This window comes from Colossoma macropomum, unplaced genomic scaffold (assembly GCF_904425465.1).
Source record: "Colossoma macropomum unplaced genomic scaffold, Colossoma_macropomum, whole genome shotgun sequence".
In the NCBI taxonomy this organism is placed as follows: Eukaryota; Metazoa; Chordata; class Actinopteri; order Characiformes; family Serrasalmidae; genus Colossoma; species Colossoma macropomum.
The window spans coordinates 27340496-27365770 of NW_023494789.1; the positions used below are offsets into that span (position 1 = coordinate 27340496).

Genomic DNA, 25275 nt, shown 5'->3' on the forward strand with positions numbered 1-25275 from the left:
CTTTTCATAATGAAGCATTTTGGAATCAGTGAAAGACTAAGAACCAGTGGTATAATGAGACACAAGATTCATAATTTGAATAAATACTATATAAGGGTATCTCGATTCAATACCTTTTTCCACAGCAGTGGAAAACTGTGCTTTATGTCCACATGTTGATGTTTCCATTTTCAGTTTATAAGAGCACTCAATAAAAGTATAATATCTGAAACCAAAACTGTGCTTAATATATCCCAACCTAATCTTAGCCACTGGCTAATATATTAGCCGCAAGTTAACACTATTCAAAAGCTAATATGCTATTCACCATACAACAAAACAAAGATACTGACATATAATTCAAGACAATATGATCCATTGTACAGCCCTACTACAACAGTTTGTTACTCTTCAGTTCATTTAAATTTTTAATTTAATTTTTATTTAATTTGTTTGATAAAATTATTGGTATATTACATGATTACTAAAATACAGTCAATATAGCCCTACCTTTGTTTTCTACTACTGTTTAGACTGCTGTTTTAGAGGATGTTAAATAAAGAGTGTGGCTGTTCTGAACCATGAGAGGGGAAGACAGGTCAGCTCAGCTGTAGCACACCACCCCACATCCCACATCAAAAGCAGCAGAAACCCACAGAACACGATGCCACCTTGTGCAGGAAAGGCAGCAAGGCCAGGCAGGCCCAGGAATTCCTCCCTGTTTTCTGAAGAGCACACCAGAGGAAGCTAGGCAGCTCTCCAAACTTTTCAGCTCCAATGCCCTCAGGATCACAGAGAAATGAAGTCAGCCAGCACGAAAAAAAAACAAAAAACAAAGGATGTCCTGGCATAGTAGGAATTATTAAGAGTGATGAAGAGACAAAAGTGTTTCTCAGACTTCATTAGCAGTGCCACTTCGCAAGTTTTACCTAAAACCGACAATCAATAAACAAAATGTCACATAAACTGGCTGTTTGTGTATAAGGCTCAACAAAACCATTCTGCTCAACCAGAACCTGAAGCATTTAGCATGGTCCAGACTCAACCCAAACTAGTCCGGTCTAGAAGCATCATTATTACTGGTCATTAGAAGCCAGTGAGCCACAGTCAGCTCCCTTTTCTAAACGCAGACTAAAGAGGGCGAGCATGTTCCTTGTGTGTTAGCAACTACAAGTGCAGCGATGCACAAGCACATGCCCCAGCATGTCTCTATTAGCATACTGGCCACTTCTTGGGAGGTCAACCTGGTGTTTTCTGCTAAGTGTTGACTGTCCGCTGGGCAACGTCACGCCTTAAAGCACAGGAATCCACTCTAAGCTTCACCTACTGCCGAGCAGCGGAGGAGAGCAGTGCAGAGCCAAGGACACACAATGACCACTAGATGTGCCCACGGTGCCAGAACAGGCCAACATCCTGTGATTTTGAATTCAGCTGGGTCCAAGAAATGACACTTAAGGACCGTACAGGTGGACCACTGGGTTGGCCAGCACATCTTTGTTTGCCCAGTTTCCACTAGTACCGTTTTGTTTTGTTTTTTTGCCTCTTAACTGCTGCATCAGTTTGTTTTTTGCGAACCACCAAACAATCATGGAACACAAAGAACTACATTACTGACCTACTAGTTAAAAACAGTAATTTATTTAACAGTTGTTTAAAATGTTTATTAGCTGAAAAAAAGTACTGTCAAACATGAAACATTTTAATTTGTGTAATAAGACCAGACTTGTACTACCGTTTAAACATTAAATATTACTTTCATTCCATCTTAATAATTTAAATTAACAACTTATTAAATATTAATTTAAATATTGGATATGTTTGTATAGGTTTTGTTCAGTATTTCAAGTATTCTTGATCACCACTTCTGAAATACGAGGCATTCTAGATTACTTACTTGTACCCAAACTTTTTTCTGGAAGCTATACAGCTTTCTCAGTTATTTGACCACAACTACACCTCTGTTCATCCTTCTGGACGCATCAAAAGTTTCTCTTTTTTCTTTAACAGGATAAACTTTGTAGATGTCTAAAGGAAAAGTCAATTATTTGAAACTTGAAGCTGCACAATACTAGAAACATATTGCCATCATTTTACACATGTATCTGCAACAAAAAGGAGTTTATATTATTAAAAAATATGTATTCCCAACTTTTGAATGGTAGTGCAAGTGAAGGATCATTCTGTTTTAAAAGAAAACAGCAAGCATCTCAGCAGCTGAACTGACTGAATAACTGGGCCAGCTGTGAAACCCACAAATAAGAAAGCAGCATTACTGTCCCGCTGCAGCCTCTGCGCTAAAGCCCTGGCCTGCCCACTGTTATGTTTCTTGGCTAACCTGCCTGAAAAAGAGAGCACTTCTTCAGTAAAACAGCGAGCTCTCCTTTCCTTCGCATGCTCGGAGATATCTTTTAACAATGGGCCATTCTCCAGCAGCCAGGCAATTCATCACTGAAGAGAGAGTCACTCTTTACGACCCAAACACAGGCGTGAGCAGAGAAGCTCTTTGCCTGTGTCTTTACTGTCTCTGGGCACACACTAATTTGGGCGGCGGCGTCATTACCTTGCTCTCTGTTATCATAGTAATAACGGCGCTTGGCTAGTCAGGGGCGCTTGTATGCGTGTCCTCAAGTCTGGGCATGTCTGCGTTGCCTCTGTAAATTGCTGCTCTAATCAACAGGCTGTTTAACAGTAACCAAGGCTATGGACATTACGGGCAGCAGGCAGCGTTTAGCCAGGATATCTCTCCCTCACTCACTCACTTTCCCTACTCTGAATGGCAATTAAGCACTCAAGCCTCAACAGGGGGAAGAATATAGTACGAACAAAACCTTATATCTCCAAAATGGTAACTTTACAGGAGAAGGGAAAAAAGTGCTTTATTTTTAATGTAAGTCAATGGAACCAGAATTATGTCAAAAACTGAAAAACTACAAAAACGGAGATACAAGGTTTTCTTCAGACAGCATTATATATGTATATATATATATATATATATATATATATATATATATATACACATACACTATATATATATATATATATATACATATATATAAAAAAATGTATAAATAAATGACAGCCATTTACATGGTGTTAAAATTTCATGATTACTAGACAGACAGAAAATGTCTAAAATCACATGGGAAAATACACTAACTTTTCAAAGTTAGGAACACTAAAAGAAATCAGTATGCAGGTGCATGTCCTGCTGTAACTTCATAATCTGTCATACAATATGAAAGCCAAACCACAACCAACAGTGAAATCTGACATCATCTGCTGCAAATGACTACAACTTTGTTTTTCAGAACATCATTGCCCTCTAGTGGCACACATGCAACACACATGTTAAGGATGTAGTGTAAGGACAGAGGAAGTATCATTAGACTTCTCAGACTAAGACCAGGGTTACGCTACACGACAGAAATCAAATAGTATGCTTGGGGCACAAACTCTGATTTTTTGCCTCCCAACCGAGTTTCAGACCAGTCAGAGAATATCAAGCATGTTTGTTTAGATCCGACACTAGGCGAAATTTAGCAATGTATTCTGGTCAACTACTCAACCTGAATTGATTTCTTCAACAGCCAATGATAACTGAGCACATGGAGTAAGTAAATAGAGCAAGTAAATAATGAAACATGGCGAAGAGACAGTCAATATGTAGCAAAGCTTTTTAATGAACTGAGTTAAAAGCACAAGCACAGTTAAGTGCATGTACATTAAAAAACGCAAACTATCACACTGATCACATCTTCACATCCACAACTCACACCTAAATACTTGTGGAAAAACTCAGTGGGAAAGAGTGAGATGTCTCAGTCTTTCTGGAAGACTTTAAAAGGCATGTTGCGCACCCAAGGCTTAAGACTGTAGACCTAGATTGACATATGACTTATTACCTTTTGAAAAATGTAAGTTCTTTTGGAAACTGCTTTTGGGCACAAGGATGATTAATTATGTGAGATGCTGTAATATACTTACTGAGGTCTTCAGCTAGCTGAACTCTCCTGCCAGTGATCAGCTGCACTTTTTTCTCAGTGTCCTCACCAAAGTCTTCCAGCACCTCTTTCACATTCTTCTCCAAGCGCCGCACTGAGGAGTCAACAAAAGCAAACCAGAGACCGCTAAACATCTATAGGCTATGATGAACCATCATATGGAAAAAAGCAAACCTGCTCTAAGACCACTCAGACACTCAGCTCTGAACTCCAGCCTTCAAGCTTATAGCTGAGTGCCAATTCCTCAGACGTACCCTCTGTATTGGTGAGTTGTTGTCGGAGAGTGTTTGCTGTGATGCCCAACATCCTCTGGATCCTCCAGAACAAAACGACATCATTGCACTCAAGCTAGAAAAGAAGGAAAAACCATAGTTTTATGGTATAGTGTTTAGAATAATTCTGGTTCAGGATACTCAGTAATATTTTGGCAAATCAATAGCATTGTAGAATATTAATACAAGGCTTCTATCCCTACCTCTGAGTCTACGAAGTGTCTCTGATAATAGTAAAAGCCTCGTCGGCAAAGGTTACAGTGAAACAAGGCCTTCTGCAGAAAGTGACGTCGGTAAAGTTGGTGCCATGTGTCCTTGATCTAAAGCAAGAAAGGAATCAAACATATTTAAGCAATATATCCAGCTTTTTACTACTTAATCTACATATATCAGGTCTAAACAACACAAATGTATAAGGTATAACAGAAAATTCAGGTTTTCTGTGACTGGGACTCACTGACCAGCACAGGGTCCACCTCGACCCCTCGGGCCTCCAGGTTCTTGCGGACAGTGGTGACCTCATCGTTGGCCAGATAAGCAGTGTGGTCCTCATGAAGCTTCAGTAGACGTTCCAGCTCATTTTTGGTTTCGTTGCGGATGTGCTGTGAGAATGAGTGCATTCATACTATTAACATCTGTTTTGTTAAATACAGCAATAAAACTAGCTCTACCGAGGTGCTGACAATGGGGGAAGACTTTCTAACCTGTTCTGGCGTGCGTTTCGTCCAACTCATCCATCTCTGCTTCCAGTCTGGCCCTACCATATCTGATATTACTGACTCGGCTAAGAGAGAACATTCGTAGAGGGAAATAAGGGTGACAAAACAAAGAACAAGTGAGAGCAGTTCACAGAAAATAAAGCAAGAAATGTCTTATGCATGTGGCTGAGTGAGCCAGCTGGAAAATGTGGAACGCACTGTCTTTAAGGCGAGACTGCAGCGTCTCCTCCATGAACTGGATAGCAGCATCCCACTGAGGTTTGTCTGTGATGGAGCGATCCTCGAGAGCATTGTGCTGGATCACCCTCTGCATCGAAGGAGAAGTGGAGTTATTTCTTTTAGTTAGTATTGAAAATAAGAAATGAACAAGGTTTATTAGAAACATTTTGTAGCACCGTTTTTAAAGCTTTTGATAATATGTTTTGATGTGGCACCACTAGTTCTTTTCTGTCTCTTCCATCTTAGAAAATATCAAAAAATATTGTGATGCATAGTGTGTATCAAGAAATGTCTTGAGGTATTGTGGTGTTGTATTTTAGTCATATCACGCACCACTACATCAAACACACAAAAACTACATGAAGTATTGGAACTCTTTCAAACAACTCATAATCAAGTCAAGCAGGACTAAACCACTAAAAAGGACAGGTAAACAAGTAGTATCAAGTGTTTACCAAGCTGTCCATGGCCATTTCATTCCACTTATGCCGCTTAATGCTCTCATCTTTGACTGCTTCTTTGAGCTTGTCAAATATGTCATCCTGATCTTTCCCCTTGTACTCTGCCATGAAACGGGCAAACTCTTCCTGCAATGTCTCCCAGGCAACCTGCACAAGAAGAGAAAAGAGAAATGAAATAAATACAGTGTATAATTTTAAATTGTCTGGAGCTGGTTAGACAATCAAGACTTTGTGATACTACCGATATTCTAACTTGCTACCCTCATGACTTTTCACAGCAAGGGGTTCTCACCCCTCTCCTTTCACCCCATCAATGCTTGCTAGCATTGCTAACAACATTTAACACACAGACAGCCAACAATGTCCTAGTTAACCTGATGACAGAGAATATTTGATTGGACTATATTAATTAAACATATGACTCAATTTCCATTCTTCTGGCGGAATGGCCACTAAGAGGCCTGCAGAAAGGGGCTTCATGCTTGCCATAGTGATTAACACAAGTAGTTTACCATATAATAGTATATAATAACTTGATAAAATTCAGACATGGATATACATTTGAAATAAATTATGGAGCTTCTAATACTTTGAAAGACCAAAAGAATATTCTTCATTCTACACATTCAGAATACCAACAAAAACTTGCTGAATAAAGTCAACACTGATGGCAGTTGGTTACATTACCTCCAGCGCTTTGTGTGGCAGCTGCTTGTCTGTCCACTGCTTGAGCTTTATATCTACTGTGGTGTTGAAGGTGCCCGAGTTCATGGTCTGAGCAGCAGGCAGGTAGATGTTCTCAATAACATGTGTGGACACTCTTTCCCACAGCTTCTTTTGCAAGATGGACTCCCTACATTATCCACAAGAGAGGAAATTCAAATTTACGTTTTTACTAGAGAATACGTCCCTTCAAATTAAATGGAGATGTTCATTAGTTGAAAGGCTTGCATCAACTATGACAACAAGAAAACCTTTTCACTACATCAATCAGGTAAGGAAAAATGATATATGATATTCATCACACATTTCAAACATGTTTTGACTGCGAGTGTTTTGACAATGAAACAAACAGGAGAGATTCTGTGGCTGATGACCCCACTCGTTTATCATAAAGGACTGCTCATATTTCATAGCTTCCTGTTTGCTTTGTTCGACTACAGCATATCAATACACATATCTCCAATACCGCCAACTAGAGCGGCCAAGAGAAGCCACCCTCTAGCTATTCATCATAGCATTGATCTGAGAGGCTGATGGCGCTCGCTGGGGCCCTCTGCAAACATCTGATCTATTCCATTCCGCCTGCTCCTTAGGGTTTTGGGGTTAAAACTCCACGCACTGCTAGCAGCTACACATCCTGACTTTAGGTTGAGTGAATCCCCAGGTAAAGTCATGGAGGGCTAGGTGATTTCTAAGACAACAATATGAAATAGAAGCAAAACTGTGCCATAATTGGAGGAAGTTTGCAGAAATTGATGCAGCGGTGCATACATTTAGCTTTACTATGAGTTTGAATTACTAGGAGGTGGATACTACTCATATGTACATTTAGAACACAGTAAAATAAATAAATAAATAAATAAATAAAAAGATAAGGCAAATAAGAGAAAGAACTTGCCAGTGTTTCGGTGTAACTTGGCTCAGGCTGATTACCTCATCCAAGATCTCGTTCTTGGCCTTTTCAAAGAGCTCATTCTGTTGAACAGAAAATCAGATCATATTTTCCTTCAATTTAAGCTCTGTTTGGTGTTGCATCATTACCTATAGTTAACAACATATTCGACAACAGTAGCTGAATATAAGAGAACCATTAAAATGGTAAGGCTGTTGCTTCTGTAGAACAGGACTGACATGACTCAGACACTAATCAGCGTGCATGTATCATGCTCTGCTCCTTACCCTGTCAAGCTCTCTTAACCGCGGATAGTTATTCTTCCACTCTGTCTCCAGGTTGAAGCGAGATGCTGTTCAGTGAAGGGAAACAAGTTTGTTTAAGTATACTTCTGATGAACTCTTAAGTTCAAAGTGTACATTCTCTCTGACCTTTGTGTGCCAGTATTGTAATTTTCAAACATTAACTTTGTTGGACTAAAGTACCAATTAGTTTTTACAACACATACACACAATTCACTTAGAATTTCTAAAAATCCTCAAAATTTGTGGAATTCTAGCCTAAATGTTGTCTGGCCATAAAACAACGTAATGTTCTAGCCATAAAACAACAGAAATAGTGCATGCAAAACTACTGAGCCATATGTCTTTTGATCACCAGTGCAAAAACAGAATAGGTACCCAAATTCATCAAAGCAAGTAGAAACTACATCTAAAACTTTCTCCCTAAGCATGCCCTCTATACTACCTCATCCCTGGGGGCCTCAAGATCTAGTACCGTGGCCATGATCAATGCACCTGGAGCTGGGCGTGCTCTGTATCAGCGTCCCAGTGGCCCCTGGGGGCCCCCTGTCCCCAGAACACACGGGCCAGCTGTCTCGGCCACACAATGGAGATGACGCTAATTGCCACGGTTATCGGGCTGGCCCCCAGCGCAGAGGCTGCAATCGATTGCCCACACAAAGGGTCGAGAAGCATCCCACGTCAGGCAATAAATCTAGCAGCACGCCGTTAACGGGAGTGGCCGGTTAATTGGTAGGTAGGAGCTTGTGCTACGTGCTGAATTGGGTCTGGGTGCTCTAGGGGGAACAGAAGTGAACTCGTGGCTGGGAGATTCTGATGCCGAGTTTGGTTTAACAGGTAAGTGTTTGTCATGCTGCTGTTTTGGCTTCTATTAAGATTTTTCAGCTAGGACTCTAGACTGTTGACGCCTATGCCATCTCACACAACAACCCAGAAAATCAGGGTCTTATTCAGAAAGCTGAATTCAGAGATGAGAATAGGGGAGCTAAACAAGTGCAGAGAACCAGCTTGTTTTTGAGAGGTTTAATAAAGCAGCAGTCTGACCGTACAGGTACATCACACTAAAAAGTGCAGGATGTAAAAATGACAGCTGAGTTCCCCTTACCTTTGAATGCATCTGCTTGCTGTTCCACTGATTCTCGTACCATTTTCCAGAAACAGTCAGACACGGCCAGACTCAGGTTCTTTGTAGTCACTTGGTGGGCCTTCAGCATGCCTTCCCTGCACAAGTTCAAGCACACATTATTTAGTGACAAACTAACACATAACCAGAAAGCATGCAAATTAATTCAGAATTAAAAATCAGAATTAATGCTAAGAGTCCCACCTTAGCAATCTAGAGTTTTGAAAGAAATCCTCTTCATAATCCTTGATGGACTCTATGCTTTCACTACTGCTGCCTAGCGAAAGAAATAAGACAACTCAACAGGTACTATTCAAAACAATACCCAGAAATTAATCTTTTCTTTTAAGTTTACCTTTGCCAGTCACGACAGCGAAGTAGCCCAGAGCCTTCATTGGGAACAGCTTGCCCTCAATTATTTGCTGGATCTACACAAAAAAGCAGAAAAGAACTGAAACATCTTAACTGCAAACTTGTAATTTATTGCACTGTGGATTAGAGATTACACTAGAGATTCTTCTCCCTTTAGAACGTACAAAAGTCTCAGCACAAGCACCTAAAGTAATAACACAGCTCCATCTAGTGGCTAAAACAGTGAATAACATGCCTAATATATGTATAAAAAAATACATCACACAACAGCGAACAACTCACTCTGCTTGGACTAGCTAGGTTCTTTTCTGCTAGGTCCACTTTAGTCAGAACAAAAATGGTCCTTTTGCCCTGTGGGTCCATCTGACTGACCAGATCAGTGACTATACTGCGCTCTGCATCTACTGAGCCATCTGAAACAGACAAGTGAAAAAAACAGAGAGGGGGCTCCATAACGACTGATGTACACATTGTTCTGTATGTAATGAAGGTGCAGTTGAGGGGTTGAGAGCTCACCCTGAATGCAGAGGATGATAGCATTTGGGTTTTGCATGTACGCTTTACTGATGCTGAAGATCGTCTCCTTAGTGTCCGAAGCCATACCGTGGTCACAGTCTACAACACAGAGATATGATTCAAGTAAATAAATACATGAATAAATAAATGAATGAATAAATAAATGTTTTAAACTCTTTTTAAAATACGAATTCTACTTTGAGAAAGGAAACCTAAATCAACAATTGTTTTCTAATCAGTTTCATGCTGGTCTTGTGCATGTAAAAAGTAGGCCCTATAAAGAACTGATGATTGTCTACATGTACAATACCCTACGAAAGTCAGAGAATTTTCTAAATTTATTTAATTTTCAGTAAAAACTGCCATTAAGTATACATTTTTTTTCAAGGGAAGGAAAATAAGTGAAAAAAGTAAGTGTTTCTAAAACTGACCCACATTTCCGTGTAAGACCTGGTAGACCACCAACACTGTCACAATCAGATACAGTATTTAAAGCTTTCAACTTTCACAGGACAACATTAAGCTCTACTTTCACTTCTACCGTGAGAAGACAACTCAACACTATGTGTCTGACATGACGTGTAGCTCAAGAAGTCATTACTGAGAAAAGAAAACAGACAAGAAAAGAAGAAAATTTGGAAATCAAACAAAGAAGCTGCTCGTTTTCTCAAAACAATGGACTGGTCACCCCAGAGTCCAGACCTCAACATCACTGAACTGTTTGGTATTACTTAAAAGGTGAGAAGCAGAAAATGAAACCACTTTCTAAGACAGAACTTTGCCTATAGGGAAGTATATCCCCAAAATTTCTTTGAAAAACTGAAAGAATGAAAACTATAATAAAGCCAAAAGGTGGAAACACTAAATACTGAAAATGTGATTTGTGATATTTAGTTGTTGAGGCTTCTGTGTAACTTTCTGCTGAATATATGCTGTCTGCTTTTGTCACAGTGCTGAAAAATGAATAACTTGTTCTTAATGGCCATTCTGACTAGAAATTAAATTAAGAATATTCTGTGACTTTGGCAGAGTACTGTATGTGCCAGAATCTTCCCTTTCAATATAAACTGGGCAGTCCTAGTCTTGGGTAAAGCTTGCATAAGCTTAACCCTCACCAATCACCATCATATTTCATTACTTTTTTCCTTCTACCCTACATTCTCTGGGACTTAAGTACAGCATGCTTGTACAGTTTACTTACATATACTCACATTTAAACACACACAAACACACAATATTAGAACTTACACTGATTACTCCTGGTAAGTCCACTAGAACCATTCTCTGGATGCCTGGGCCTTTTACACTTAGAGAGATGGTCTACAAAAACAGGAATGATTGAAATTTAATAGAAATTCAGAATTGGTCCAAAAAGAAAAACAGCGTACATGCCTGTGTGTTTCTGATAGCATCTCTAGGCTTACCTCAGGGCTGACTGTCTGACCTTCCTTCACGCTCTTCCTCATCCTCAGCTCAATCTCACGTCTCAGTGCTGCAAGCTAAATGAGAAACACATTATTCCAACTTGTTTGCTCTTGTTGAGGTGAGGTAATTAGAAGTAATTCACTAGGGTGGAGAACAACAACTTTCAGCATATCACACACTACAAGAAACTTACATCCTCCTCTTTCCCCAGGTCAAACTCACGAGTGCTGTCTTTGAACATGGCTACGTGATGAGGGCCTTCACTGAGCGTGACCTACAGTAGAACACAGCATATATTTTGTCCTCATAATCATCTTAACAGAATGCACATTGATGGTCCACTAATGGCTTTCTGGATTTAAGCCCTTTTTAGTTGCATACCTTTAATATTATATAATCTCTCCATCAGAATAAGTGGATTTTGAAGGTCATTTTACTTACTTTGACAGGTGAACGGGTCATCATCTCTCCTGAGCCACGAGGGAAGATTCTAGCCTGGGCGATCATTTCCAACACACTGGTCTTTCCCGCGCTCTGATCTCCTACTACCACCACCTACAAAAGAGGGTTTAAAACAGATCTGGCTTAGGAAAGACTGGCATTCAGAGTTGCAATTGTATGTATTGATTGTCTGATTTTCAATATATGATAGAAGGGAAACAGAAAGGCGGACCATGAGGAGGACTAACCCTTGGCAGGTGATCTTGGGTATTGTAGTTGGAATCATAATCTGAGAGGATGTCCAGGACTTCAGAGTACATGTCAATCAAAGATTTCTGCAAAATTCAAGTCAGTCACCATGACCATCAGAAGTCATTGGGTCAGTACAGCGAACAGTAAAACATGCACAAACTATGACTGTTCATTGATAGTTATCAGTAACTGAGCATCTGTGCTGACCTTGACTTTCCTCTGATGAATTCCTTTGTCATCCTTCTGCAGCACCACTTTTCTCAGCTCCTTATTCTCCTTCTCCAGACGTTCCAGCATCCGCTGGTACTTCAACTGAGAAAAACACAATTTCACTGTCATTAAAGTTTATGGATTAAATGAAATGACTGATAGCATTCATGCAATACATGTACTGATACGGGAAATAGTCTGAAGAAAGAAAGAAAACAAACCTGGGTACGAAGAAGCTCCTCTTGAAGTTGGTCAACTCTTTCTTTATCTGATGACTACAGATATACAGAAACAGTGTTACAGAACATGTGACCCTCACTTTTTAAATGGACTACTGCTGTACCTCCCTTTCTAACCCTGTAAGAATCACTCTTTTGCAAACAAAACCAAAAAAATAAAAAAATAATAATACAAAATCTCATGCAATGAACACCAATAGGCAGTGGAGCAAAGTCAAGTTAATGCAGGAAGAAGAAACATTGATTCCATTTAGTCCTTCATTCTCAGTCTGCATTAATCACTGGGCTGAATCATCACATTGCAAGAGACAAAGAAAAGAAGCCCTGCAAAAGATGGTAGAATTATCAATAACGAATCAGCAAAATCATTCTCCACACCTGCAATGAATTTCTGGAGTAGGACAGCACACCAGAGACAGGAGGGCAATTACAAAGCACTGAATGATTAGGGCTGAGGGGAAGACTGACACAAGATAAACACAGTACATATATGTACATATGACATGGATGGCAGGTGATGTTTTGTCTCTTGAATAAAACTGTCATAGAACTCAAAGACCATCCCTCATTTATACAATTTCCAGTCAAAACAACCATTAAGTACAAGCCATCAAGAAAAAGGCATGAAACATATCATAGAAAATTTCACAAAAGCCTCAATAACTAAATACAATATCCGTATTTTCAGTATTTGTGGTATCCACTCATCACCTTTATCACAGCTTCCACTCTCTTGAAGAGACCTGCTTTAAGTTTCTCAAGGAAATCTGCAGGGATACTTTTCCATGTTTCTTGTAAACACCTCCAAAGTTCAGTCCCAGAAGTCGGTTGCATTTTCTGCTTCTCACACTACGTAATCTCAATTACAAATTTAAACACATCAGTCCAGAAAATCTTACACCACATCTCAGATATCCAATTTCGATGTTATGATATCAAATATTGACAGATTTTATGTTAATCCTTGTGTTAAAGGCTTTTGTGTAATATTCTGTTAAATATGTTTACTGCTCTCTGACACAATAGTCATTTTGAGTGGAAATTAAATGAAAGAAAGAAAGTGTGGTCTCTGACTTTTGCACAGTACTGTATCTTGTTAGGCTGCCTACATCTACAGACTGATGGCTAAAGCTCTTGCAGCCAAGTGCACTGCAACCCATGCAGCAGGGAGACACATTACTCCATGCAGTGAAAGGTAATGCTGTGTTAGTTCCATTGCAGGTTGAATCCCAATAAAATCTGACTGAAAAAGAGATGGAAAAAGGGGAGAGGTTTTTGCCGCCTGCAGTGGGTCAGCTCAGAATCAGCAGTAATCACAGTATTAATGAGTATCACTCGCTTACACATGAGGACGCTACATGTATAGCAGGGCAAAAGCAAAATGAATGGTTTTTTTTTATCAGGGTCAAACATATGTTGCTCTTTGTCAGTCAGTAGCAGCAATTGGGTTGAAACAAATACTGGTAGGGGCACACTATTCAAAAGCCTAAATCTTATCTGACTATTTATCACGCTATTCAATACACCTACTGATTGATAAAAATGACTGAGCGGAGTGGGTGTCTCAGTCTACCTAAACCTAGAAGGCGGCACTACATATCCAGTCCATAACTTTAATACTGTAAATGCTGCAGTTCTCACACCAGTCTTTGATTTCCCTGCTATTCATTGTCTGTACTCAGTTTAGGATCTAGAAAACCAAATTAAACATTATAATTCCTTGTGCAAAGAATCATGCACATATAAAAACGTTCTCCAAAATGTCAAAATAATTCTTAGGGAATTTGCTGAAAATATGAACAAATACTGAGCAGTTGAATTACTGAACTATAAAGAACAGCTTGAGTTGCTTGAGGACTGGCTTGAGAAGCTGAGGTGAGGTGATGGGGAGGGGGGACCGTCACCTTGCGCGAGGGGCTGGGGTTCGGGGCCTGGGTGGGGCGGGGTTGGGACGGTGGGGGTGGCGCGTTAGCCGCCGCCCGCCGAACCTCCTCTTCGTGCTGCTGGATCTGCTGCTGAATGAGAATGAGTTCGGCAAGAAGCCCCTGCTGAGCGACGGCACAGTGAGAGAGAGGGGGAGACAGCAGTCAATTAAGCTGTTGATCATGGGCAGGACATTCTAGATAGAGTCCACAGTGACTACAGAGATACAGAATGATAGCATAGCTATTCCCAGCAGCTGTGGATCTGTTTAAATGTCGTAAAACCTACATAATCGTAGGTTAGGCAACTGATACAACAACTAGCATCTCTCTACAAGTGTCAGGGGATGACTATGTCAATCCTAATAATCAGCTAAAACAAACATGTCTGAAGCCAAATTCTTGACCAGTTGCTGACCAGCTCAACTGGACTTCAAAAAACTAAAAAAGATTCTAATACTTTTATACTCTTAAAACTGTAAAAGCGTAGGCTCTCATAAGCACTCAAGGGACAGTTAGCTCAAAAGATTTAAAAGAAGCTCTGTTTTCGGGAGGGAGCAAGACCAGATAAGAGTGAGTGATTTACGCAGTGAGAAAAACAAGCTTGCTGAAGCTGGGGAAAGTAAAGCTTTTGCCCAGTGGTGCCCAGAAAGAGCTGCTTAATCACTCGCATGTTATAGTAGAACATATTGTTTGTTATAACTCGAGATCTTGTACAAGGTCTGCATTTTTGCCACCAAAGCAATCAATGTCATTTTTAACATAGCGCCTAACTGCCATTGCACAGAAAGTTTATTTAAGAGCAATGATAGGCGTTTGTCACAACAGGAGTTTGTGCAGTGTAGGTAAAGCAAAATAACAACACTCAACAGCAGGAAATGGCATGACAATGAGTACATTTAACATGATGGTTTATGAGGACAGACAAATACACAATGAAAGTGAATGAAGTGAAATACATCAAATGCATCCAAAGCTGCTTGGCAAAAAAGATCGGGCAACTGTAACAAAGCAGACAGTGAGGTAAATGCTTATTTTTGCATACCATCATTTTATGCTTAAACATAAACAGCATACGGGAAGTGTCTGAGAGAAAGCAATAGATATCTAATGCATCACTTCAGAGGGCTTGATTTCAGTTCAGAGATGTTTGGCATTAAACAGAAGCAAAGTATTAAGCCCTTTAATACTAAAGTGGCCAAGGCAAGGTAGAGTGCTACATAAGTGCTTCTCTGTCAATCTTGTTAAAATCAAATGCAAGCCAACAAAGACCAGACTTATGCTCAGATAGTCTGAGCAAAAGACCTATGAGCTGATTGGTTAAAATTGTAATGGAAAGTTAAACAACACAATTTTAGCAAACTGTAGGAACAGACTACAATCCCTTTGCAGCCATAACTGTGACAGCCAGAAGTAAAACAACAAGGAACGGGAAGGGACTTGCCTTCTTAAACTGCTTGTCACCACTCTCAGGGACAGCTGCTGTTGCTGGTTGGATCTCAGGTGCCTTCAAGGTTGGATCACCTGAAGTTTCTGACAAAAAACATATCAACCGGCACATGTTATATAACAGTAATTAAATTCAAGAATCAAACTGAACATCAGCCTAAGCTATGAAATTCCTTCACATGCCATTTAACGGAATGGTGGATTATGTTTTTTTTCCTTTCCCCAGGCACCACATCCAACACAGACTCAAACGTTTGAAAAGTCCAGAGTACTACAGTGTACTAGACTAGATGTACTAGAGTATATAAATTCCTCACATAACCACAATAAAACTGGTGCTCAGTGAATACACTGTGGCACATTAATATAACATAATATCCACAAAAATGTGAGCCCTATCTTCCTCAGAGGCTTAACACACATCAACGCATGTTTACTAAACAGAGTAGGTCACCTGATCTGCTTGGAAAGTATAGAAGGTAACATTGTCATTGCACTTTTCAGAACATTTGAGCTGTTAGTCTTTCAGTAGAGATCAGAATTGTGAGACAGACAGACAGACAGATAAAACAAAACAGAGAAGACGCAAAAGGTTCATCACCACTTTAAAGAAAAAGAAGTTATAGTCATGTGGACATAGAAAAGCAAGGCAGTTAAATGCATTCAATGATATTTAGGGGTCAGTGTACAATGTGACTGTAGTTCTAAAACAACAGACTATGGAATGTCTGTACAGACTGTTCACAAGGGTTGGAAGTGAACGTTTTAGACGGCAAGTTGAATTCACTGTGATCAAAAGCACTAAAAGGCTGATATTAAAATTTTGGGTCTGCACATTTTATATCTATCTTACATCTGCACAATTTTATATTTTAGTTATAATCAAATAAATATAAACAATAATAAAACCGCTCGAAGCGCAATGACAACAGCAACATTTGCTTCCAAATATTTAAGATATCTCATTGATTCAAGTATACATTAACCCAATTTTGTGCTTTCTCCTCTGAAAACAGAAACAGAAAATTGAAGTTATATTTGGAGGTGTTTGACCAGTCCTTAGTGGCACACACCCCATCAAGTTAAGTCCATTTACATCGAGGGGGCAGCAGACAGCGGGCAGTTTTCAAACAGCGCAGGGGGAACGGCACTGTGTGTGGTTTACACACCTAACAACAGACGCAGACCAGAAGCTCCAATGACTTCACTACCCACACCTGTGAAAACGTGGAGGGAGGGAGGGAAGGGGGGAAACAAGAGGAAAAATGAAATGGGGAAAAAAAATCAAAAAGATGGCAGTAAAAGGGTTGAATTCTTATTTTTGGAGCCCCTGAAGATATTATTGTATATAATTGCATTGCATTGTATCTTGTAAACCCAGAACACATCAGCAGACACCAAATCATCAATAACACTCGTGAATTAATATAACAATTCGTCCATAAAAAAGAGCACCTGCCTTTCTGACAAAGAAATAAACTACTCTGTGCAAAAACGCAAATGCACAATATCCATGAGTGCTTACAGCAAGAATTACATTACGTACAGTTTTGCTATATTCTTTGTAACATATGAAGCGGAATAATTGACCATTTGCAAAATTGACTGACATAACTAATCAGCCAGTTACTAGTAGTCTGTAAATGTTCATATCTCTTCCAGGTGAAGGAAGAACTTATTAGCACAAACACACAGTGAGAAGTCAATTAGTCCGAATTATTAGACTAAGGAAAGGAATCAGGACTATTTCATGTCTGACACACTGATCATCTGGAAAATGGTGCTGTTTTTATTTCCTTCCTGAAGCTGAATAAGCGTTGGACTAAACTCTGTGGAAGACAACACTCATAGCTCAGTGTCAAAACTATTAACAGATACTGGCCCTTAGGTAAGCTAAGCTTTATCTGGTTACGGCATTTTCTAAAAATCATTTTAATATGACGCCTAATGATTAATAATGTTACTGAAAAATTAAAGTTAGCTAACTATTTAGCTTTCTTAATTTAGCTGCTTACAGTTAGTCAGTTAGATTAAACAGGACTGCACAGCACTCACATCTGTGATTAAAGGACTGTATGTAAAGACAAATATTAAAGCAGTTGTACACATACTGTTGTTTGTAATGTTAAAAAAAAATTACTGAAAGTCCTTGTGTAAAAAAGACGTCTAAAGCTCATTTCCACAAAAGTCGGGACATGGTGTAAAATGGAATAAAAACAAGCATCTGTGATTTGTTAATTTTCTTGAACGTTTATTTAACTGACAAATGTACAAAGAAATGACTTTTAATGTTTTGTATGACCATTTTGGTTGTATTTTGTAAATGTAAACAAATTTTGAATCTTATGCCTACAACACTGAAAAAGCTGGAACAGGGCAAAATAAGAGTGAAAATTTTATAAAATATTTAAGTTACGCTGTTTTAAAACATTCCACAATAAGCAGGTGAATTGATAACAGGTTAATATATGATAATTGGGTGTAAAAGAAGCATCCACCAAAGACTCAATGTCTTTGCAGGTACAGATGAGTTGTGGCTCACCACTTTGTGCCAAACTTTACGAGAGAATTTCAGACAATTCAAAAAGAACATTTCTCAATGCAAGATAGCAAAGAATTTAGGTGTCACTATCTACGGTACATAATATTGTAAAAATCTCTGCAACAATTAGTATCCTCTGCTCCTAAACAAACTAAAAGGAACGGTGAAGTAATACAGTGATAAACATGGCTCTGTCCCAAAACTTTTTTAACTGTATTGCAGGCATCAAATTCTAAATTTGTTTATATTTACAAAATACAATTAAGTTGAAGTTTCACAAGAATTAACAAGCCACAGATTCTTGTTTTTACTGCATTTTACAAAATGTCCCAACTTTTTGTCAACTAGCTCCAGTCAGGGATGGACTGGTCACCGGGAGGACTGAGACGGTAGGCTGCCATGTGTGTGGGCGGCTGAAAGAGTGAGAAATAAAGAAATGCATAGTCATTTCTAATGTAGCCCTATATAATATGTATGGAGAGCGGCCAGGACAAACATAATCTGATGGGCAAATACTGGAGTGCACATTTCTAAACATGTCAGTGGTCCACTACAATACCTCCAAAAAGGGTAAAGGTAGGGGTGATTTATAAAAAAAAATAAATAAATAAAAAAAATAAAAAAAACAGGGCCAAGAAATGAAAAAAATTAAAGTACACAATTTGAATGGATATTAGAGGAAAGAACCGCAGGGCCAAAGCACAGACAGGGTACATTAGCCAGTTTGTTTAGTCTATTGGTTTTTGGTCACTGTGGTTGTAGTGGGCTAGTCTACACAAAAGTCCAGGGCTGAATTTTGCTCCCAATCGAGCTTTAGCATTTTGTTTTAGTGTTAGTGCATCTGAAGGGGTAACTTCCTCCTTATTGACCTACAGAAACCTACAGCTTAATTTCAACTGACTAAACAATTTCCCTGCTTTGATTAATGTTTCCAGAATCCCATTTTGTTTGCTCTAAGTTGGCTAGCATTACATAACATTACAGTCTGTTATGGATACCATCAGGTATTCCAAGCTGTGAGTTTGACGGACATTGAGACAATTACTAAAAGAGGTGGAACTTACTTAGAACTTTGCAAACGGTCAATTATGATAGCATTCTTAAACACTGTTATAAGCATAAGCTGAGATACATTCAGGTCAAAACCACTGACATTTTAGAGAAGCAGTGATTCTGCAAAAAGCAATCAATTTTCATTAAATTCGCTACTGCAATCAGATAAAATGTTAATTATGTGAATGAATAGCCTCTGACAAACCTGAGACAGAATTATAATTACTATTTATTGCATTTCTAATGTTCATGTTCTGTAAAACAAGAGATTAATTTGACTCATGTTCAAATCTACTACCATGAATTGTGTAGCAATGAACCATTCTTGGATTGAATGTTTAGCACTAGAAACAACACTGCTATGCTTCTGTTTGTGCACATAGTAATTCTCGCATAATAGATATGTTTAAAATAAGTGATACTAACAACTTAGCTACGCTGTAGCAGTGCGAGTGTTTTTCAGTACCAAATAGGTTAGCACTCCTTTAGTCCAAAGCTGTTGCAGCACCAAAGACAAGGAATTCTCGATTAAGGCCTAAAGGTGCCAGTATCAGAAGTCTCCTTCCTGAGATAATCACAGAGTGTACATTTCACTCACCACTGGAAAGAAGACTCTTGAGGAAGGTGAAGTTTTCTCCAATCTTCTCCATATCTGGCAGCAGCTTAGCAATCTCCTCCATTTCAGGCAAAACACTGGCTAGCTTGTCTTGATTAAGAGAGGAGGGACATATTGTTATTTTTAGTAACATCACTGAAATGTACAATAGTGCATCTGTACCAACACATCATAAAACAACAAATCAAGGTTGATGGCAAAGCACAGGGATCCTGCTGAAATACTGAGTCGCTTAGCATACTTTCAAGCTGCATTTTACGCATGACACACATTTTATATAAATATATTTAAAAAAAAATAAAATGATTAAGTGTTAAAATGTTAGTACTACTTACCTAAGTCAAAATTTTCAGTCAATTCCCAAACAAAGTCAGGCACTACCCATGTGTACTCGCTTAGATCAGGAATCATATCCTTCCACTCATCATATGTCTACAGAGCAAGAGGAAGACAAACATTTTAGAAATAAGATCAGAGAAAAGGTCATGACCACTGACAAATTATAACATTTCATGTTATACAACATTAAAGCTACTAAACCTTCATAAGCACATATCCACAGAGCAAACTCATGTGTAAAGAATAAAGCCTGAAATAATTTTTATTAAGATTTTATTTATTCAATTTCCACTCAAAACAACGAGTAATTACAAGTTGATATTTTTCTGCAGGAAACATATTTAACAGAAAATTACACAGAAGCCTCAAATTTCATTTGTCCACTTTTTACTGTTGTGCACCTATTGCCACTTTAACTCTTACATCCTCCCAGTCTTAAAACCAACAAGTTATAGCTGTGTTAAAAGCTGTTACTAAATGTGATATTGACATTATTTTCCCTTTCAAAGAGACACTGACCACACAATCAACTAACCAAACATTGATAAGCTGCCTTGCAAATTTCTTTCTCATGTGTATCTAAAAAGGAGATATTTTTTAGAAGATTACATATAAGGTAATCAACTTGCGTTAGGAAGAGGGAAATAAAATAGATTTTAAAAAAAGTTTTTTAAAAACCAGAGTTTAAAAAAACAATTAGAAGATCTAGAGAAAATAAGACACCTAACAAATATGCAAAACCTGGTAGACCAGCAAAAACACTATGGGTCTGAAAAGACGTGTAGCTGTCAAGAAGAAAACTTTCTCTAGAACACCGAAACTGGACATGGACTAATTCATAATTGAGATTACATGGATTGTGAGAAGTAGAAAAAGACAACCAACTTCTAAGAATAGACTGCGTAATGAGTAGTGGGAAGTGGGGAAAAATATTCCTGTAGATTTCTTTGAAAAACCAAAAGCAAGTGTCCTGAAAAGAATGGAGGCAAAGAGTGGACACACCGTATATTGGAAAATCTGGCATTATAAATAGTTGTCTAGGCTTCTGTGTAATTTTTGTTAAATACATGTTTTCTGCTTCTTGATGCTGAACAATGAATAACTTGCACTTAATGGCCTATTTGATTAGAAATGAAATGAATGAAAGGCTGGCCTGATTTTAGCACAGTACTGTATGTTTCCAACAAGAGACACTGCACCGCTAGAAAACATTGTTTGATCTGAAACAGGCTGTTTATGCTGTTATATATACTTTGCAAACATGAGGCAGTCAAGCTAACAGAGGTCAAATCACATAGTTTGTATTGTACACAGAATGTACACTGTTTTGTTAGGCTGCATTCATTAAAAGTGTTTCATTAGGAGCCTCCTTATGGGACTAAATTAAAAACTGTGGCCATTGTATTGTCAAATGTGGCATTAGTAATCTCTCAGAAAAAAAGGAAATGAAACAGAGCTACGCAATAGTACATTAACTCTCTGGGGTCTAAGGGCATTTTCTTGATTTTTGCATATCTTCTTAAATTCATGTGAAGGCACTTGCATATAACAAGATGCATTTGATTTGATTCAAATCAAAATGCTATGTTATCTTCGTCTCTGCTTTCCAAAAACAATTTCTGGCACACCACTTTACATGCGTCTCCAATGTGAACTGAATAAACAATGAAGGGTGTCCGATGTGATGGGTAAGTCCTTAGTGATTTCCTGAGTGTCCATTGATCGGTTTCATGCAAAATGCACATGAATCCACCAATTACACACAGTGAGAGGCAGATGACGTGTATCTCAACCTCTTTCATAGCCTCATAAGTCCAGATCTGAGTCACATATGATCTTGTGATATGATGGAATCAAAAGAGCGACTCTAAAGATTCAGGAAATGTTTGAACCATATTTCTATGCTCTATTATCGCAAAGATAGAGAAACATATATAGAACCATTGAGAAACATCGAATTTGACATGCGGGTGTGTTCATCAACCATAGAGAGTTAAGATGATTAGTTTACCAAAAAACACAGCAAAGGAGCTTTGCTTCACATTGTATACCTTTAAGCCTAATTTCTAGAAACAAAAGGGAAAGTGCCCTAAATCAGACTGAAACACTGACAAAACACAATCTGTTTAATTATATTATCACTATATGATAGTTATGATACTATCAAATTTTTCTGACAACTATAGTTATAGTTATTTACCCGACTGGTCTCTTAATGACAGTGAAGTGGACGACATAAAGAGTCACAGTACCTTTTTAGCAGTGTAGCCTCCTCCGACAGCAGATCCCAGCAGAATGTAGCGCAGCTTCAGCAGCCTAGCAGCCAGACGGGCTACCCAAAAGGAGCGCTGCTGCTGGTAGCCGTGGCTTCCTGATCGAGACTTTGGGGGACGCATGGGGAGCCTGGAGAGGGAGGTGAAATGGCGCGCAGCTGAACAGTGAGGGGGCCTCTGGGGGTTGCTATTGGATGAGTAGCGGTGGTGGATGGCACGAGAGAGCGGGTGTAGTTTCTGCAGAGGCAGCCGGAACCTCACCCCCATTCTGGAAGGGAGCAGATTCCTGCAAGCCACACTGAGGAGGAAAAGGAATGAAGCATTTGGGTTAATGTTGGCCTACTACAATTATCTGCACCTTTTTGGGTTATAAATTATACTGTAACAGTTTAAGTCAAAATTTTCAAGTTCATAGTGGTTTACTTCAAGAACTTTGTACAAAACTATGAGCAAGAGACTGCAGAATACCACTTTTCTTTTACAATACTAGTTCTGAAATCTTGAGTATCAAACAACACCAACACCGATACAACATCTTTTTCTGTGAAATTTAATACATTTAAAAATGAGTTATTTTTAACTGAGGCACTTCACTTAAGACGAGCATCTGAAAGTAGGCCATCATGCTTAAACGACTGACACTCCTACCCAAGAAGAAAAAATAGTTAACATTAGATGACACAACATGAGTTTTAGGCTAGATTTGTTACAGAATTGGATTCATTCTTATTTCCCCATATCCATTACAGCATTTTCCAATGATATCATCCCCATACCCACGTACAGATATGCCATCTCTATCCCTCATATTATCTATTATCTTTGGGGTCAATTTGACCCTATTCAGTGTTTAAAGAAATTAGTGAAATCTTTTTTGCCTCATATTTAATGGCTTTTCCGAATATAATGGGGATAACTGGGTACACATAAAATTAACATGCTGATATGTTTCCATTGTCCTGTACACATTTTGTACTCATCAGTGTTCTCTGAGGTCAGTCTGAACCCACGCTGTTTTAGCTGTACAAAACATAAGAAATATCAACATTTTGTAAACATTTGATTTGGTTGTTTAGGATAATGTCGAGGTCACTATAACATGCAATTTTATAATCTTCAAAAACTTTCTCTGCTTTGGGGCCCATAACCAAGCCTGTAGGAGTGCGAGAACTACAGATAGGAGAGGGGAAAACAATAATTCCCACCAGAACTTTGACATTTCCCTGAGGTTTAAATTACTGAGGTCAAACTGACCCCAAGGATAAAAGATATTTGTAAATTTGGAAAAACGAAGGGCTATACCGAACATGTAAACTGAAGCTGTCAGTTTTAAACGTCCATGCTGCACAGGTTCATCAGCTCATGTCTCCACCGTAAGAAAACAGGCTAACAGATATGAAAGACTTGCATAAACGGAACAACCGTAATCAGAGTCCACTTAGATCACTGCAACCGATATTCAGAAGGGTGAGTTTAGGACAGTCTTGATACTGCTCACAATGGAGGATGGCCAAAGACTGTCGCTGACAGCTCTCTTTATAACGGTTACCTTTTTAACGTTTGGATCCATAAGGAACTGTGAATTAACTGCTCTCTCTGGATACATATGCCTCCGTATTTATACACTGTACGCCCAATATAAGCAAAGTGTCGTGCTTGAACATCCTTGAACAGCCCTGCCCCACACATCACTAACTAACTAAACGTGATAAGAAAGACTAGTAAACATGCTGACAGTCTACTGACTGAACATGAATAACAGTCGTTTGCTAACACCACTGACGTTATCGCTACATTAGCTATTTAGCTAAGTAGCTAGCGACGTTTAACTGTAACACACCTATTCACAACTACCCAGCTAACTACTCTAAGAATTCACAGTTATCTTTAATGTAAAACCATCTTAGTCACGACCACTGTGTTTGACAGAGGCAGGGGGTCTGTCATGTTTGATTAGCTGGCTAGCTGGGTGGGTGTGCAGCTGTGAAGCACTGGCTCCTGTCACGGACCGCTGAATGGCGATCTGCTAGCCTGCTAGATGTCACGTTAGATCAGGTAACTAGACACAAAACCACTGTTTAAAAAGGTGCAAACATAACATTATATGACTTGCGCACACTTATATCGTCAGCACCACCTGTAATGTATATACACCCTCCAAGCTCGAGAACTAGCCGGGCTGCCCAGAGCCGGTTCTCTCTGAATTTAACCGATGAAATGCTGTTAGCTTCAGTCTATCGCTGAACTGAGTTAAGCAGCAAGGTGGACAGAGGGAGTGTATCTTACCAGGCAACAGCACTTCCAGCTCGTAACATGTTGGTATGAAGAATTAAGGGTGTATGTTGAGGTATACGGGATCTTGTTTCAAAACAAACTGTAATTCATCTTTCCAGATGGGGGGCATTAGATAGCCTTCTCGCTAACAAGGGCATTGCAAGCGCTCTAATGCCCAGTGTCAAACGAGCAAGGGAACAAAAAAAGTCTTTCCTGGTCAGAAATGTGGGGGATCAAAATAAAAGTCCCGTTGCTGTGCAAACCGGAATTTAAAGGGAAACACCGCTCTCAAAATTCCTGTTTAATTAAATGGTTAAGATGTTAACAAAGGCATTCAGAGTCTTTTAGTGTAAAATGCTCTACAGAAACTTACAGAGTCAGTATTGTTCACAGTGGTGGTGATAGGAACCAGACGTATGAATGCTTATGTCTGAGACAGACGGTAGTTTTGTGAGGTTTTGGACAAAAACGTATTTTAATTATTTTTAATCTATTCATGGTGGGGGGATTCATGAAGAGTGTTCTAAGACAAAATAGTCCTCAAAGAAATTTATTTTTTTAGGATTTGCCACTATTTTACCATCATCAACATTACATATGAAAACTCATAAGTTTCACTGTGGTTTTGGATAGCAAATAAAATGGCTATATTTGTGTTGTA

The 25275-nt window shown here is 38.9% G+C and overlaps 1 protein-coding gene across 1 annotated transcript in view; it reads right to left on the minus strand.

The window, feature by feature from the left end:
* Nucleotides 1–24831, minus strand: part of opa1 (OPA1 mitochondrial dynamin like GTPase) — a 41734-nt gene extending 16903 nt beyond the window's left edge. The window contains exons 1-29 of the mRNA XM_036570691.1: nucleotides 24627–24831; nucleotides 22320–22638; nucleotides 20064–20160; nucleotides 19711–19818; nucleotides 16687–16734; nucleotides 15513–15601; nucleotides 14051–14194; nucleotides 12129–12182; nucleotides 11905–12009; nucleotides 11694–11780; nucleotides 11446–11559; nucleotides 11198–11278; nucleotides 11004–11078; nucleotides 10816–10899; nucleotides 9580–9667; nucleotides 9346–9476; nucleotides 9047–9119; nucleotides 8896–8968; nucleotides 8674–8789; nucleotides 7554–7618; nucleotides 7273–7349; nucleotides 6339–6504; nucleotides 5646–5798; nucleotides 5170–5278; nucleotides 4957–5036; nucleotides 4714–4854; nucleotides 4456–4572; nucleotides 4235–4328; nucleotides 3964–4074 (exon numbers count right to left, since the gene is read on the minus strand). Coding sequence (XP_036426584.1) covers nucleotides 3964–4074; nucleotides 4235–4328; nucleotides 4456–4572; nucleotides 4714–4854; nucleotides 4957–5036; nucleotides 5170–5278; nucleotides 5646–5798; nucleotides 6339–6504; nucleotides 7273–7349; nucleotides 7554–7618; nucleotides 8674–8789; nucleotides 8896–8968; nucleotides 9047–9119; nucleotides 9346–9476; nucleotides 9580–9667; nucleotides 10816–10899; nucleotides 11004–11078; nucleotides 11198–11278; nucleotides 11446–11559; nucleotides 11694–11780; nucleotides 11905–12009; nucleotides 12129–12182; nucleotides 14051–14194; nucleotides 15513–15601; nucleotides 16687–16734; nucleotides 19711–19818; nucleotides 20064–20160; nucleotides 22320–22638; nucleotides 24627–24655 — 3028 coding nt within the window. The 5' untranslated portion in view covers nucleotides 24656–24831. The remainder of the gene's footprint in view (nucleotides 1–3963; nucleotides 4075–4234; nucleotides 4329–4455; nucleotides 4573–4713; nucleotides 4855–4956; nucleotides 5037–5169; nucleotides 5279–5645; nucleotides 5799–6338; nucleotides 6505–7272; nucleotides 7350–7553; nucleotides 7619–8673; nucleotides 8790–8895; nucleotides 8969–9046; nucleotides 9120–9345; nucleotides 9477–9579; nucleotides 9668–10815; nucleotides 10900–11003; nucleotides 11079–11197; nucleotides 11279–11445; nucleotides 11560–11693; nucleotides 11781–11904; nucleotides 12010–12128; nucleotides 12183–14050; nucleotides 14195–15512; nucleotides 15602–16686; nucleotides 16735–19710; nucleotides 19819–20063; nucleotides 20161–22319; nucleotides 22639–24626) is intronic.
* Nucleotides 24832–25275: the final 444 nt, after the last annotated feature.